The sequence below is a fragment of the Eschrichtius robustus genome, chromosome 13, assembly GCF_028021215.1.
Source record: "Eschrichtius robustus isolate mEscRob2 chromosome 13, mEscRob2.pri, whole genome shotgun sequence".
NCBI classification, from domain to species: Eukaryota; Metazoa; Chordata; class Mammalia; order Artiodactyla; family Eschrichtiidae; genus Eschrichtius; species Eschrichtius robustus.
This window is the reverse complement of record NC_090836.1, coordinates 27,530,160-27,547,006: the sequence shown is the minus strand read 5'-3', so window position 1 is coordinate 27,547,006 and position 16,847 is coordinate 27,530,160. Positions and strand designations below refer to the sequence as shown.

The 16,847-nt window shown below is 37.3% G+C and overlaps 1 protein-coding gene and 1 non-coding gene across 17 annotated transcripts in view; both read right to left on the bottom strand.

Annotated features, from left to right (window-relative positions):
• The window catches only part of BICD1 (BICD cargo adaptor 1), a 207,963-nt gene that overhangs the window by 25,484 nt on the left and 165,632 nt on the right, over window positions 1-16,847 (bottom strand). For 4 of the 16 annotated variants that reach the window (XM_068560533.1, XM_068560532.1, XM_068560535.1 and 1 more), the window contains exons 5-8: window positions 14,621-15,712; window positions 10,222-10,373; window positions 7,331-7,648; window positions 6,175-6,368 (exon numbers count right to left, since the gene is read on the bottom strand). In XM_068560533.1, the coding sequence (XP_068416634.1) occupies window positions 6,175-6,368; window positions 7,331-7,648; window positions 10,222-10,373; window positions 14,621-15,712 (1,756 nt within the window). Of the gene's footprint in view, window positions 1-6,174; window positions 6,369-7,278; window positions 7,649-10,221; window positions 10,374-12,647; window positions 12,671-13,855; window positions 13,857-14,620; window positions 15,713-16,847 lie in introns of those variants that run through there. The other 12 variants (XM_068560537.1, XM_068560538.1, XM_068560541.1 and 9 more) reach the window with 8 other exon arrangements.
• On the bottom strand, window positions 11,023-11,125 carry LOC137776035 (U6 spliceosomal RNA). The gene has a single exon (XR_011076157.1). It is a non-coding gene; the product is annotated as a U6 spliceosomal RNA (small nuclear RNA).

Sequence of the window (16,847 nt, the reverse complement as noted above, 5' to 3'; positions counted from 1 at the left end):
GCCTGATCTGGGATGAACCTCCCAGCGCCGTGGGACAAAATTTTATCATGAAACGTCTCCCAAATATTGGTCAAATTTCTGACCAAGAGGGGAGGATCTGAGAAATGGCATCAGTGACTGCAGCCCTCCAACGTGAGCCAGTGAGCCCTGAGGAAACTCAGGAAGGAGAAGAATACCTGCCACCTAGCAGCCATCAGACTACAGCCCCTCCCTATGGTGAGCCCTGAGGAAACTCAGAATGTGAAAATACAGGTTACAGGCCCCAGATAGCTGAGGCACATATCAAAGGAATGATTTCAGTGAGCCCAGACTCTTGCATCTTCCCATACATAGAAAAGCCCTAAATTCCTTGAAGACAAATCTCAACATTCGAAACAACTGGCACCTATGGTGGACATTCCCAGAAAGATCCATGTGACGAGACACAGCAAGAAACAGTTAGAATGGTCATCGCCCCTTTGCCACAAGATTATGGAATGGACATTGACAGTGGGGAACTGTAACAGGGAACTCCATGTTAGATCTGTTTCTTTGACTTTAAACTCTGCTTTTTGTTGCTTTTGTTATTATAATCATGCATAATGGCCTGCCTCAGGGAACCCTGCCCCTCTGCCTGAACGTTAAGTAAAGTGCCTTTGTTCAGCTCACAGGAAGACACGCTGACCCTGCCCACCTGTGAATGGCTGCAGGAAAGAAGAAATTAACACATCCCCTCCTATTTTGTAAGATACATGGTCTTTTTCTTTACTTCCTCACCTCCTCCCCCTCTCTGTTCTATAAAAGAAACTGGCATCCAAACCCCGATAAGATGGTTTTTTGGGGACCCTGGTCTGCCATCTTCTCGGTCTGCCGGCTTTCCGAATAAAGTCATTATTCCTTGCCTCAACACCTCGTCTCCTGATTTACTGGCCTGTCGTGCGGCAAGCAGAGCGAACTTGGACTCGGTAACATACCTTCTGCCTATTAAGGTCTGTAGTTACCTATCACGACCAGTGCTTGCATTTCTTCTGCGAGGATTTCCTCACCACTCCAACTCTTCTATTTACCAGGAACATTTATTAATGTCATTACTTATTTGCCTATCTACCTCCCCTTAAAGGGGAGAACAGAGGTGATGTTTTACTTGAATATCATTACATTATACCAAAAGCCAAAAAAAGTACCTGACACATAGTAGATGCACAATATATTTTGTTAAATTTTGACGAATGAGGAAATGAGTTAATGAAAGAAATGTGGTTTTGGTACATATTTAAGAACATAGGCTTTGCAATATAACAAACACAAATACACGTTTACTGTTTGAATATACGGAAATGTAAAGACAATTTTCACTAATGAACGTGGTTGTATCTATTACTAAAGGGGTGACTACATACTAAGGTTAATACATTTATGAGCTGCTTTAAAAATCGGTAAGATCTAAAATATAGAAAATTCTCAGATTTCAAAACAATACCATTCTTTCACATTAGTTCAGTAATGGTTTCAGAGAAAGAGAGAAGGAGCGAGGAAAAGAGAGAGGTAGGGAGGGACAGAGGAATTGAAATGATAATGGGGAAGCAGAACATTCAAGAGAAAAAGCTCCTACATGGAAAGCACAGGTTCACGAGGAGCAAATTGCTTAGGCTATTACTTCAAGAAGGGAGTTCAAACTTGCTTTTTCAAGTTTCAGATTTCTTGTTTATCCTGTTGCGATATTGTGATTTATAAGAAATGTATATTTGGTCTTCGTCCAGGATTCCTGACCCTTAGCTCCCCAAACCCTTGGAATTTCTTAAGTGCTGAGAATGACAAAAGAGTCTCTTGTGTTAATGAGATGACTTTAGGACCCCACCTAAGGGCGGAGGCTGGTTGCCAGGAGAACCAACCACAGAATTAGAGAGTTTGAACTTTCAGTTGCAACCCCTGACCTTCCGGGGAGAGGCTGAAGGTTGAATCAATCACCCAGCGGCCAACAATTTAATCAAACTCATGCTTCTTTAATGAAGCCTCCATAAAAATCCGAAAGGACAGGGTTCACAGAGCTTCTGGGTTGGTGAACACGCGGAGATTGGGGGAGAGTGTCGCCCTAGGAGAGCAGGCAAAAAAAGCTGTGCGCCTATCCCCATTCCTTGCCCTCCACATCTCTTCTGTCTGGCTCTTCCTGAGTTACATCCTTTTATACTAAACTGGTGATCAAGGAAGTAGCAAATTAATTGAATCTGAAGAGCGGGTCATGGGAACCTCTGATTTATAGCCAGTAGTTCAGAAGTAAGGTAACAACCTGGACTTTGGACTGGCACCTGGAGTTCAAGGAGGGGTCGTGGGAACCCCAATCTATTGCGGTGGGTCAGAAACACAGGTCATGATCCGGGCTTGCAACTGGCTTATGAAGTGGGGGGTGGGGCAGTCTTGTAGGACTCAGTCCTCAACCCGTGGAATCTGATGCCATCTCCAGGTAGATAGTGTCAGAATTGAGTTGAATCATAGGGCACCCAGCTGGTGTCAAAGAATTGCTCGGTGTGGGGAAGCTCCCCCCCGCCCCCCATGTTGCAACTGGGTCCCTAATTCACTTGTACAAATGATGCATTTAGGTCTTTACTACAGAAATAACATCTGTGGCCTATGAACTGCATAGATTCCTTTCACATATTCTGGTAGACTGATTTAAATTGTTGATTAAATTGTAAGTTTTTATTAATTATATAGGCCTAGGTAGTGAAGGCATTGAGATACAATGTTGGCTACAAAATAACCACTGATATTATGAAGATATACTATCTGCTGCCTGATTGCAAACTTGCTGATATCAGAAGGGCCCCTTTTGATTCAAGTTCATCAAAGCTAGTAGGCACATGGGGGAGGACGCTGGAGTTTGTATGCTAAATAAGGATAAAGTCAAGAACAAGAAAGTCAACAAGCCATGGCTGGAACCTCTGGGATTTCAGGGGCTAAGGTAGCAAGCAGAGACAGAGCCATAGCCAGAATTTTCCTCCACAAGGTTTTAGTAACATTGGAAATCAATCAGTAAAATGTACTAACAAATTAGCACAAAACATTCTACTAATTTTGAAAATCAATGCCCTATCCTAGAATTGATTTTCCAGAAATTGAGAAATTCTGCCTTGAAGAAGATGTGGTTTCTGCTTACCATCTCATAGAAGTGAAATCTATTTGAAAATATTCCTTATATATGGTAAATAATATTTTATGTTCTGTTTATGTAACTGTTTTAAAAGTTAAATGAGATTTATACCTCTTCCAATTCCTCAACCAAAGGATCCAAAACAAATTAAACTAATATCATTTCTATTGATTTAATTACTTCAATGATCCACAATAGAAAACCTATATATCTGCTGATTAGAATAATTAAAATCACCTAAAAATATATATTAAAAATATATTTTTGAAAACAATGCCTATCAAAAAACATTCTGATAAATTAACAGGAAATTGTCCTTTTAAAGTGATGAATATATATTGTTACCAGCAGGTAAATTTATAATAATAACATTAAACTCATAAAACCTATTATTTCCCATGGGTTTAAGATATGTCTTGCATAGGACATAGGACTAGATATATATGGCATATTTTCCCTGCCTCAGCTTAATGAAAACATTTTATATAGTAAAAGCATCAAATAATGTTTAATATGTTTTATACAATATAGTTCAGCCTAGGAAAAATAATATATATTGTCAATAGTGCAAATATTTTTAGAAGCTACAATTTGGTGTAGATGGCTAATAAGTTTCTATAGTAATTCATTTAACCAGAACCTTTTAGAAAATGTTGCTGGGTTGGTTTAAGAATTTATTAACGATTAATCTGATTGGTTCCATGATATCCAATTAAAAATTCTTCAGGCTATAATAACAGCTTTACTTCCTTCCTGCTTTTATTATTTTAACTTCAAATAAATGGTTAAAAATATAAGGTTTATCAAAATGCTAAGTTGTCATTAAAATGATTTTCTGGCCTAATGACGATTCTGAATTCCACATTATTTATCTCTAATCTTGTATATAGCAATCATTTCTAAGGCCTATGGCATTTTCTCATTATTCAAAACTAAAGAATTTAAGACGTCGTAATAGTATTCTCATTCATGTATGCTGACTAGCCTTAGAGTTGCAAGATGTGTACAGTGTCTATAAAGTTGTAGAAAGAGTCAGAATGTGTGAAAATGTCGGACTTTTAGTACATGATATGCCCTTTTTGACAGCACATCAAAATGGAGCAAAAAACATAAAGATGTTCATACTTTAACCCAGTGATCTCACTCTTGAGAAGAAAATGAAATATATGAGAAGTTGAATGCATGCTATTCCTAACAGCATCTTATAACAAATAATGGAAAACCATCTCAGTGGCTAACGAGAGGATGTAGTGATTAATGCAATAACAATATCTGAAATAGAATCTACGATACAACCTTTAAAAATAAAAATAAGACTAGGCAGTAACATAGAAAAGTTTATGATATCTGTTAGTGGTTTCCACAATGTAATGACAATGATGTAAAATAGATATTAATGTAAACAAGCATCAACTAGTCATACATAAAATGAAAATAGTTGTTATTAATATTCATTACTAATTTTAATCTTATTGATATGTCACTTTTCAAATTAAAATACAATAGGGTTACTTATTAATCACAGAATTTCTTTTCTAAGTTCTAGAAGATAGTGCTACTAAGTCCAGTTGGAACACAAAAAGACCCGTGGGTTTTATTTAAGTTAGGTGTCCTGATGAATCAGGATCACTTTGGTGACTCACAGACTTCCAAAGGGGTCTAAAAGAAGAGGAAAAGAGTAATGAAAGGAGGAACATCCAGGAGGGTTGTTGCCTTTTGTTTTAGGTGTACATTTTGGCTGCTAAGGCTCTTCTAACTCCTCATCACTACCTATGTCCTCAAACATTCTTAGAATGTTTAACTTCTGCTATAAATTTCCACACCATATCTTTTAATCCCAATCACTAGGCTGACTTATGAATCAGATAAGGAAAGTACAGTGTTAGAGATCCAAAGGCTGAGGTTTCCAAAAAGGAATTAAGGTAAAATTGAAGTAAATTAAAAAAAAAAAAATTCTGTGGCCAAGGTGGCAAACTCAAAGGTTACAGTAGGGGCCGGAAGATAACAGAAACAAGTGCAGCAGGCTGGATATAAGTAATTGGGAGCGAGGGGCCCTGTGGTAAACTGCAGTTTGCCCTGTTTAAAAGCAGCAGGCACTACATAGATCCAACAGGTTGCTGACGGCTGCCAGATATTCAGAATCCTTCAAGGGAGCCCAGAAATACAGCTGTTCAGGTGAAATCTCCTGAGTTTCTGACTGTTGACAACTAAATAGAATTAGTTTTAATTTTTCATTCCCTGCAATAGCCTAATAACAGCTGCCTTTGGGCTTATTTTGTTTCACAGAATTCCTGTGTACCACCTCTGACCTATAGTTAGCATGCAGGCAGGGATTTCCCAAAAGGATGATCTTTATCTGCCAGAAGTCACATTTTCAGTTGAGGCCTTTCATAGAAAAAATAAAAAATGTTAAAAAAAGAAAAAAGAAAAATGCTAAACAGTGAAGCTAAAGTAAGTTGTGAGCATGCTGGTAAGCACAAATCAATAAGGGCTTACAAACTATAAGAACATTATACTAAGACCTAAATGTTCCTGAGGAGCAAAACCTTAGAGGATTTTACTTTTACATTCTCTATAACTGAGGAGACATTCTGAGTCACTATAAAAGGAGATCAGCCCAAAAGGCTTTTTATAAAGATGGTTCCCTTTACTGAAATTACATTAAAAATGATCAGAAGAAAATGACAAAATTTGACCAAGACGGAATTGCTATGAGCTACCAAACTGCAAATAGGACCTGACTGTGTGTGTCCTGTGTTGTGTCTGTTGCTAGTTTCCCTTCAGCTATCCCATTCCTTCCAACTCTCATTTTCCATCCTTGGCTGTTAAAACGAGGTCGCTGGAGACTCCTAAGAAATGATTGTCTGGCTGAGTAAAGAAGGAAACCGAAAGAGAGGTATAAAGGCATTTTTACTTTAACCGTAGGAATTTACCGTCATCAAAGTTAGACTATGTGGATGGGTGGGAGTGAGTGGTTGGAAGGAAGGGGAGAGCTGTCTATTCAACTCATCATTTGCATCACATGCACCCAAGGAAAAAATGTTTACCTGGTGGAGCCACGGTTAACCTTTTTTCCTTGCTGAGCCGGTGCCCTTGGATGAATTCACTCATGGAAGGGGGGCCCTTCAGAAGAAATGACTCTGTGGAGGTGGGATCAGGGGGAACTCTTAATAAATTCTGTAGGTAGGAAGCCCCTGAAGTCCTGGGACGGCTCTGATCACAAAGGGAAGGTGAAAATTGTCTTGCAGGAGATCCAAGAAAATACATATAGGAAACAAAAAAGTTTTACTTTAATTACCTTTCAAAGCCTCACCAGTGACAACATTATTTAAATTGGCATTTAAAATTTTTTAACAAGTAAATCAAGATTTTCACTAAATGTTTAGTTTCCATACCAGGATACAACCCTATTTGGAAACTGTCCTGGATACTGGAAAAGAGATTTATTATAGTTAGTCAGTTTGAACCACAAATAGAAAATATTTATATTGTTTGATTCTTAACTGAAAACTCCTAAAATAAAAATTTTACTATTAACTGAAAATACAGGGTAAGTAATTCAACATCCAGGACTCTGGAAAAAGGTCATAAAATCAAGCCATTAAAAACCATACAAGTGACTTCTGAACAATATTCACATACCAAATGAAAAAGCACAAAAACCTGTTTTTAAGAAAAAGACTATACATATTCCATCCTATTTGACCTAAATAGAGACATCTCCTTTCAGTCAGTCATCAGTTTTCGGAATATGGACAAAAGTTCCCCTAAGAGAACACATTCATATCCTTGCCTCGTTAGAGAGAAGCTGGTAAATAGCACCATTGCCATTAAAACTATCACCCATGTAAAACATAGCTTCATTCTTAATATTGACCTTTTTATCTACCAATTTTTAGGTTGGAGGTAAGGGAGAGGCATATTTATGCATACAAGGAACAGCAAAAATGTTAACAGACACTTGAAAAGTATATTATGGTTAACCAAGAGATGGGGTGTGGGGGACAGAAAGGAATAAATAAACACAAGTATCCAAAGGTTTTAATTTGGAAAAACCAACATTGGCAAGGCCCATTTATACACCCACTCCCAGTTTTTCCTTTCCTTTCCTTCCTCCATCCTCCACAATAAGAGCACATTAATTTTTGCAGTTAACTAAAATCTGGCCACTGCACCATACTATGAAGATCGCTGCATGCATACCTTTTCCTCTGAGTGCCACTGCTGACCCGAATGTTGGGTGTCTGTGGGCCCTGACTATGCAGGAGGTAAGTGTCTATGGTGGGCACGGTGACTGATGCCTCCCCACTTACTTTAGGGCTGCCGATCTTGCTCTTTCCAAGTTTGCCTTTGCTGCGACGGGACTGCTCATGGTCAAATTCTAAGTCCTCCAGCCGCTGGGTCAGGGCGAGTTTTTGCTGGATAGCCATTCGTAACAAAGTGTTTAGAGTCTTCTTCTCATCCTCTGCAGCTGCTAACTGTCTCTGCATCTCATCCAACTGTGTGACATATTCATCACATCTGGAACCACAACAGAAAAGTGGTCAGGAAAAAATCTTGGTGAAATTAAGTTTGGAACTTAAGTTGAAAGTAATGAATTTTACTGGAATTTAGATATTTGGAACACTGGTCTTCCTAGATCACAATGGAAGTAATCCATTACAGTAGAAAATTGGAAACAGAGCAGGTTCAATAACTGATAGTTAATCTATACAATTAAGTACATATAGGGACATTCTTAATAGGTGGTATCTTAAACCCCAGAGACAGAGTTATTGTGGTTGCAGAAGAACCAACAGTAAAGTCTCAGGTAATGTTCACAGCATTGTAGATGTGTTACAATAGCTTTATAGTCTATGCCTGTAGCATGCAAAAGAATAATAATATTTGTAAAGAAAATATATACTTCTTTATCTATATTTATAGGTTTTATTTTAATTGAGTACAGACTGTAGTTGCTATTGCTTTCAATATGGCAGATTTGCCTGAATTAGAAACCTGAGTATCTTCAATGATCTCCCAACCAGATGATAAAGCAATAGGTGTCAAAGAAAACCAAGATTTGCATAGGGTTCAAAACAGATATAGCCGGCTGTCAGGAACATCTTTACTCAGGTTTGAGACTTGTGCTGCAGCAGGAGGATAAGCTTGGTGGTCTTTTTTCTACCAAAAGTAACACCTAAGCCCATGTACATTTGGAAGAAAGAATTATTCACATAATTATTCAGAGTTTTTTCTGCATTTATTTACCCACTAAGATAGTAAGAACTCTCCATGAATCAGAAGATAGTTAATGACTTTCTGGAGTTACCCAAAATGTATTGTACAAACTTTGGAATTAACGCAAGACTTTTGGTATTTTAAAGAAAGAAGAGACTTTGTAGTGAAAGAACTTGAGATCCAGGTGGGTCCCATTTTCTTTTTTAAAAAATATAATTTAATTTAATTTTTTATACAGCAGGTTCTTATTAGTTATCTATTTTATACATATTAGTGTATATATGTCAATCCCAATCTCCCGGGTTCTATTTTCTTTAACACTGAATGTCAAGAAGCATAGTAGGAATATCATAAGAAAAATCAGGGCTTAGTTAAATAAAATGTGGATTTCAGGACACTGGATTTATTTTAATTGGTTAGATAAAAATACTTTTAAAAATACTATGGAGTAAGGCAGTTAATATACCTGAAAAAACAAATTTCTGTGAAAATGCATTATTTGAGGATAATAATTCTTAAATAAACCAGATCGAGACTTTAAATGTCCCTTTAAAAATGTTTTGATTTCCTTTTCAAAGAGGGGGGCATTGTGCACCAAACCCATTCTCCATCCTGCTGCCCTCCACCGCCATAGTGGCCAGAGGTGTGCACATTCTACTCCCCAAACTACTGTGCTCAGACCCAGAAGTCAGTTCCCTTCAGTTCTCCTGTAACCTTGTGGTCTCTTAGGCACTAGGCCGCCTCACTGCCATTTCCAAGAGTCAATAACAAAGTTTGAGTTTGAGCCTTTTCTCTTCTGACACTAAAAGGAAGCTGGACAGATTCCAGGGCCCAGGATTTTTTTTTTTACATTATATCAGCTACATGTAAGTAATTTACTGAATCTGTAAATAAAGCATAAACATAGTTATGCTTTGTGAACTTTGTACCAAGTTTGCATCATATAAAATATAGAACTATTTTTGTTTTGGCACTGAATTGTGACAGCAAAAAGGAAACTGCAACACTATATTGAACACCTCAAGATTTTGAAAACGTTGAATCAATAATTCTTAACAATCATTTCAAGTCTAAAAAATAAAATATAGTGGTGCTTCATAACAAAACTGGTGGGGGGAGGTAGTAACTAATATTTGTCTAAATAATTAGTTGGGCAGTGTGAAAAATTTGGTGATATATATAATTACATTTTAGAAATTATAATTTAATTCACACTATATTAAAGTAAGTAATTAGCTGATATGATGAATATTAATCTTCATTACAAAGTATCTTTTTCACAATACTTGCTAATGATAAACACTTTTATGTATACAGAAATAAATGTCAGTGGTGATAATGTAATATTTAGCTATTTTAGGAAGTGGGTTTTTTCCCCCTTATTGGAGGTGGTTTTTTTTCTTTTTTCTTTTTTCTTTTGGTCTAATTCTTTTGGGCACATAAGGCTCTAGAAAAAATATCTATTATATTAATTTAAAAACACTTGTATGGGGAATTTCCTGGCAGTCCGGTGGTTAGGACTCTTCTTCCACTGCTGGGGGCCCGGGTTCTATCCCTGGTTGGGGAGCTAAGATCTGCAAGCCGTGCGGCAAGGCCAAAAAATTAAAAAAAATTAAAAAATTTTTAAAATTAATAAATAAAAACATTTGTATGTAGAAGAATTGCTTGATCCAGTGTGTCCAGTAGAGGGCTCTGGAAAACAGCACAAAAGGTTTTATCTTTGATTTGTCAGAGTGGAATCTCATGTATTTTCTTTACACCTTGCCCTTTTAGATGGCAGACTAAATAACACTCACGATGCACGAAGATGAACATGTGCATTTTGAAGTCTTTTCCCCATGTACCACACCTAATCTTGCAAGAAAAACTATTACCTTGTTGCAAACATTGCTCTCAGGGATGAGAAAGTTGCTGCATCTTCTTTCAAAGCCTTCAGTTCATTTCTAAGTTTCGTCATAGTTTCAGTCACCATTGCTTTTTCATTTTCATATTTGTTCTTGAGATTAGCTAATGCCACCTCAGCTGTCTAAAGCAGAAAAATCACAAAGCTTACAATTTTCATATCAGGGAAATCTATCATACAGGTTCTTCATGCTGGGTCTATTTCTTTCATAAATAAAAAGAAATTGTCTAGGTTGAATTTTATATAAACATATATATGTACTTTGGACATAGGGCAATTCTTTTTATGTCAAAACATAAATGTGAATCTATAATGTGGATAAATTGCCCTAGAAGCCAGTTGTGAACCAGAGTCACTATCAAGAGCTAAGGGAAAGATAGTAGTTCAGTAAATATTTAATGCATATTATTGAGAGTGTGGGATTTTCAGATATGAAGGGAGCCAAAATGAAACTTTATACAAGAAGGATTTTATCAAGGAGAAGTTAGTGAAGAAGCACAGCTTCCAGTCGAAATACAATAGAACTCAAATATTATTTTGTCACCTGTGCTTGGTGGGTCTGAAACATAGAATAAAAGACACAGGTCATTGCAATTTATAACATGAGTAGGACAAACTATAAATCCATATTACATATTTAAGGAAAAGAATTAACAAAGAATCAATTATTTCCTAAGTCTTTGTATACAACTTCTTCAAAACAATAAATTACAGTCAAATTCTTCACAATCTCCATAAAATCAGACTCCAAAAATATATATATACATATATTTTAAACATAGAATGTTTCACGAATTTGCATGTCATCCTTGTGCAGGGGCCGTGCTAATCTTCTCTGTATTGTTCCAATTTTAGTACATATGCTGCCAAAGCAGGCACCAAAATATTGAATGAATTAAAGTATTTGTTTGAATTTAGGATTTGGGCATGTTTAAGTTCTTGGAATTAAGAGTGTTTCAAATTGAGAACTAGCCTGACACACAGTAGGAAATAGAAACAAATGAACAAAAAATGTTGGCTAAGTCAACGCATGAAATCAATGTATATTTAGGGACTGCCTATTTGATGCATAGCCCCCATGGTATTCATATTGAAGCCAAACTAGGAAACACACCATTTTTACAAACTGTTAACTACAGCTTTTCAGAGTGTGTAAAAATATTCAATACTAATGAAAAAAGCCCATTACTAATGAAAAAAATCCATTAGTAATGGGATTTCCCAGGAAGACTACTGTGGTTTTTTAACATTTCTTTTCTTTTTTTTTTTTTAAACATCTTTATTGAAGTATAATTGCCTTACAATGGTGTGTTAGCTTCTGCTTTATAACAAAGTGAATCAGTTATACATATACAATATGTTCCTATTTCTCTTCCCTCTTGCATCTCCCTCCCTCCCACCCTCCCCATCCCACCCCTCTAGGTGGTCACAAAGCACGGAGCTGATCTCCCTGTGCTATGCGGCTGCTTCCCACTAGTTCTTTTTGTGCTTCGAGTGGACAGCTTCAACTTTCTTCTACAAAGTGCCAATCCATTTATAGAGATAAATGGATTCTTTTTTAATTAAAACACTATTGGATAAGGTAGTTTGTTAATGTTTTTATTCCAAAGTCGTAACTTAATAGTTTTTTAATTTTTATTTTTAATGTAATTTAGTAGTTTTGATTGTATTTAAATTCAGATTAAAATGAGAGGTTACTCATAAAATAATTTAGGATGTCTGTAGTGCTATAACTCAGTAGAAACTTTAGAAATGTTATAGATTCAGAAAGTTATCCAGAATGCAGAAATCGACCTGGGGAAAAATGGCAGTTGTTTAATTTTTTAAAAATTTAGACACATAATCATTTAGAACAGATAGCTAAGTTTAAGTTGTGAAAATGTAGATGTAACAAGTTTGTAAACACGTGGCGCTACATGGTCAGTTATCTAAGGGGAAAAGAGAGGGAAGTGACAGAAGAGCAATATCTGAAACAGAAGTACAAACTCATTTATTGTGAAAAATGCCCCAAAGGACTCAGCATTGTTTGCAGATTTTTGTCCACAAAACTGCACAAAGCTTTTTCGGAATTAAGAAAGTGTAAGTATCTCTAACCCATTAGCAGATTTGCTGACGTCTGCATTCACCACATTCTCCCAAAGTTGATTTTCTAAATAAAAAATCTTGTTTCCAGCCACAGAGGTCTAGATCTAGGATACATTAGTTACTTCCTTTGCAATGTTCCCGTAAATTGGATTACAGCATGTACAACATCAAACTGTAATTATCTGTTCTATTCTGACATCCCCAGAAGTCTGTGAGTTTTTTTCTGGAAGGCAGGGACCATGTATTGGCCTTCTTTGAATCTTTAGCATCCATAACAGTTTAGTATACAGATGGTCCTTTGTAAACATTTACTTATCTCATCAGAAGACACTGTGCTTACAAAAAATCTTAAGGTTATATTAAAAGAGTCATAGAGAATGCAGAATGCCTGTTTTAATAAAAACAGGAAGATTCTCTTTTTTTCCTCTATGACAGAATTCCTAGCTTAGCCTTAATAATAAATATTCCACAATGCCTAAATATAGTGGATGTCATCTGTAGAGACCTGAGCTATTTATGGCACACAGCATCACAGCAATAGCCCTAACATCATTAAAATGTAAACTAAAGGCATGGCTAGAAATGTGTTTACATTTAATTTACTGAGACCATATGGGCTGTGACACTAATGTAATGCAAATGGTACCACAAACTACTATGAAAATAAAAATTCAGCCAGGAATGCTTTGAACTGCTCTGAATTCCTATGGCACTGTATATCACTCTAAAATGCTCGATGATAGGTACTATCTTGTAAATAATTACAGGCATGTATTGAAATTCTGCTAGATTGCTAGTCACTTATTTTTGCATCCCTACTTACTACCTGCCATGACATATGGAATCCATGAATGCTTACTGACAAATTAGTCTCTCTTGGCTGATCAACCATGCTTATCTGTACTTCTATGTCAATTAAGCATCTTGACACTTCTATAGATCTAGGTTTCTAGGTCGGTAATATTCAAACTTCAGGAAGAAGTCCAAGAAGTTATTTGAATGGCTCGACCAAGAATGCCCAGTATATTATGTCCTTGATGAAGGTCTTCTAAGCCTTATCTAATACGGTATTAGTTATTCATGACCACTAAATCATTGGGTCTTTGGAAGGATATGGAAACAAATTCTTTATTCTGACCTCAAACTGGAGTCAGATATCTCACAAATTCTTCATTCACCCTAATCTTTTCTAATTTCCTGAAGTGATAGCACAAAACTAAGGTCCTATTTTCCCTTTAGATTTGTAAAAAACATGTTTATATAGTGCAAACATTATTACGGCTTGTAGTATAGACCTCCAAATTGTATCAACAGGTTTATGGGAACTGAAGATAAAGATGGTAGAAAGCTGCAATGTAGATGGCATGATAATGATATGGTTTCCCCCAGATAAAGGCAAAAGGAAAAGGAAGTCTGAATCTGAAATTAACTTTCACTCTCCAACACTAGCATTGCTCACATTTGCAGGAAGGTATTTGATGTTTTGTTGCTTCTTTTTATCAATACCCTTTATTCAGCACCCTTCTCAAAGGTATCTTTCAAGTCTCACTTTCCAGAGAAAATAACAGAGGTTAAAAATATTTTCCCACCTATATGTCACAGCACTGTCATCCAGGTAAAGCTTGAGGGTGAAAACCAAATTCAGACATCAAGGAGATCTAGGAGTTAGGTAGGATCATGTGGTAGCATTCCTACTTATGCCAGAAGGACAAGATCTATGGTTAGGAAAAATTCTCTGCTGCTTAAGCTCTGACTGAGGTGAATTAACATCCCAAGTGGACCTAAATTTCAGACATGTGGTTAGTGGCAGTTAGTGCGCATTCTATTTTATCTCTATCTCTACCTCTCTCTCCAGAGAGCTCCCATCTGTTTGGTCTAGCTGCCTACCAGGGTGCCTTTCTTGCTGTCTCTGCCTGGTGTAAGCTTCCATGCCAGCCTATTCTGCATCCCCCCATCTCCTATTTCTACACTCAGTGATTGCTGGGCTCCAGCTAAGTACCGCCCGGACTGCCTTTCTACATCTGCAACTGGATCTTCTCTGTTCCTGCTTTAATTTCCTCACCTTTACCTCTACTTAGTGGGGCATAGCTACTCTCCTGTTTCATCCATTCACGCACTTCAAAGAAATTATTACATTCTGATCTGGCTCTGGCCATAGTTTGTTTTATTCCTCTAATGACCAGGAATCTGAACTCTCATCCTGATGGTGGTGGACACTCAAAAACATTTAGGAATAAACTAGTTAAAGTGTTGGCTAGCATGGCTCATTAGTAGAATGAGATCACCTGTTTGTTGGCTTTCAGCACTGCCCTCAGTGTGGCGATCTGCTCCCGTTTGGTGCTCAGTAGGGACTTAAGCTTGAGGATCTCTTCCATTAGGGCTTCTTTGTCTTTATCAATCATGGGGGCCAGCTCCCGTGCTGCAGCTCTTTGACGAGACAGTTGCAAAGACCGGTCCACAGCTTTCTGCAGATGTTTGATTTGGTCCCGGATTATGGCATTAAGGTTGTAGATATTCATTGGTTCTTTGCGGATGTCACTTGTGTCTAATACTGGAGATGATGGTGGGGCAGTAATAACAGGAGAGATGGTGGGAGTCTTGGTTGGACTTGGTTCTTTGCTGGCTTCTGTGTTTTCTTTTGAAACTGGTTCAGGTGAGGTCCTTGTTTCTACAGGGGACGACACACCCCGCCTGGCTAACCGTGGAGACAAAAGTCCCCTGGGATCATCAGGCCCTTTCAGGCTGCCACTACGGGTGACTCTACTTTGCCTATAGTAGTCCAGCATGACCCTGTTAGGGGTTTCATTATTACACAGACATACATGATGGTAAAGCTGAGCTAGCTCCTCACTAAATGTCACCAACTCATCCTGGGCTGTATTAAGGGTATTGTGATTTTCATTGGCTATGCTGGTCATCTTTTGCAACTCCTTCTCCATATGGGCCATCTTCTCTCCACTCTCCTTGGTGGTCTTCTCAAGGCTTGTAATCTGCTCATCATACATTTGGATCTTACTCTCATACTTCGCCTTCTCTTCAGTATAGTTTTCTACAGATTTATTATATTTCTCCTTTAAGGCCTTAATTTCAGCTTTCAAATCGATCACCTCAGTTACTGCCACCCTGTATTTGCATTCAAGGATCTCTAAGCCATTGATGTCCACCTCGTAGTCATGGGTCTCCTCTCCTGAGTCCCGGCCCTTTTCCCCGTCCAGCTGCTTGAGCTCCTTGCTGCTCTGCAGGCCCCTCATGGCATTAACGTGCTCCGTGAGTCGGTGCACCCGTTCGTGCTGCTCCGTCAGTGCCCCCTTGGTGTGTTCCAGCTGCGTCTGTGACTCCTGGAGATTGGCCAGAAGAATGGCCTTTTCCCGCTCTACCTGCAAGGGTAAAAGAAAGTCTCTGAATGACTTCAAGGCAATGCCAGTGATGAGCTTGACCCATTCACATTTGGACATGTATATGTTTTAAAAATGCAGAAAAGCCCATGTTTCCATTACTACAAGTTGAATTGGAGTGTGTTTTCTTATCTCAGCAGTTCTGGTAAGTCAATCAAAAAGTACATCATTCCAAAAAATTATGCTTTGCATATTTATCCCTCCAAATTCTCATGAATTATACACAAGTCAAATCTGGGCAAGCTTCAGTTTAATAATCTATAAAAGGAGCATAACAATGCCTGTCTCATAGGGGCATTTGGATGATTCAGTAGGACAGTGAATTTAATGCTCAAGGTATTATAATGTTAGCTGTTGTTAACGTTTGGGTAACTGTGGTCCAATTCCCATGACCAAAATGCTTCTACATGGGAAACACATCTGTTTTACAAATTTGTATTTGTATGTGCAAAAGCAACTCTTTCATCTCAGAGTCAGGATATATTTGAATACAAATCCTCTTAGCTGGGTTTCATTACGTATAACAGATTGTACTTGCTTATAGCTGAAGATGAATTGACTTATCCAGACTATTGGGCAATAATTTTAAGTGAAAATCCAGGTAATTATGTAACACAGTATTTGATGAAAAGCCAAGACATTTGAATTTTTGATAAAAGAGATGGAAAATCTCCTAAATATTCTATTATTTGTATTGTATACAATCTCAATGAAATGGACTGTTTTTTTTTTTCTCTTAAAAATTAAGTAAATTTGCTCTGAAGAGTCTAAATATCATTTGATTAGTATACATGAATACAATACACATAGCTGATTTCAAAAAGGTCTTCAATAGGAAAAACTTTTGGATAAAACTAAAAACTGGACGAGAACAAAATGTACTGAACATGTCTCAGGTTTGTTTTAGAGGCAAAAGTGTTATGATAAATGATATAATGCCTTTAGGAGAGTGTCCAACCTGGACTTTGCCAATTCCCATTTAACATAAACATTTTCTAAGCCCCAAAGTATGTCTACCAGTTTCTTCACGATAGCACCTCCAGAAAACATCAAATAGAACACTGTCTCCTTCATGTGTATATGTTCCACATATAGTACTAATTTCCACACTCAATAC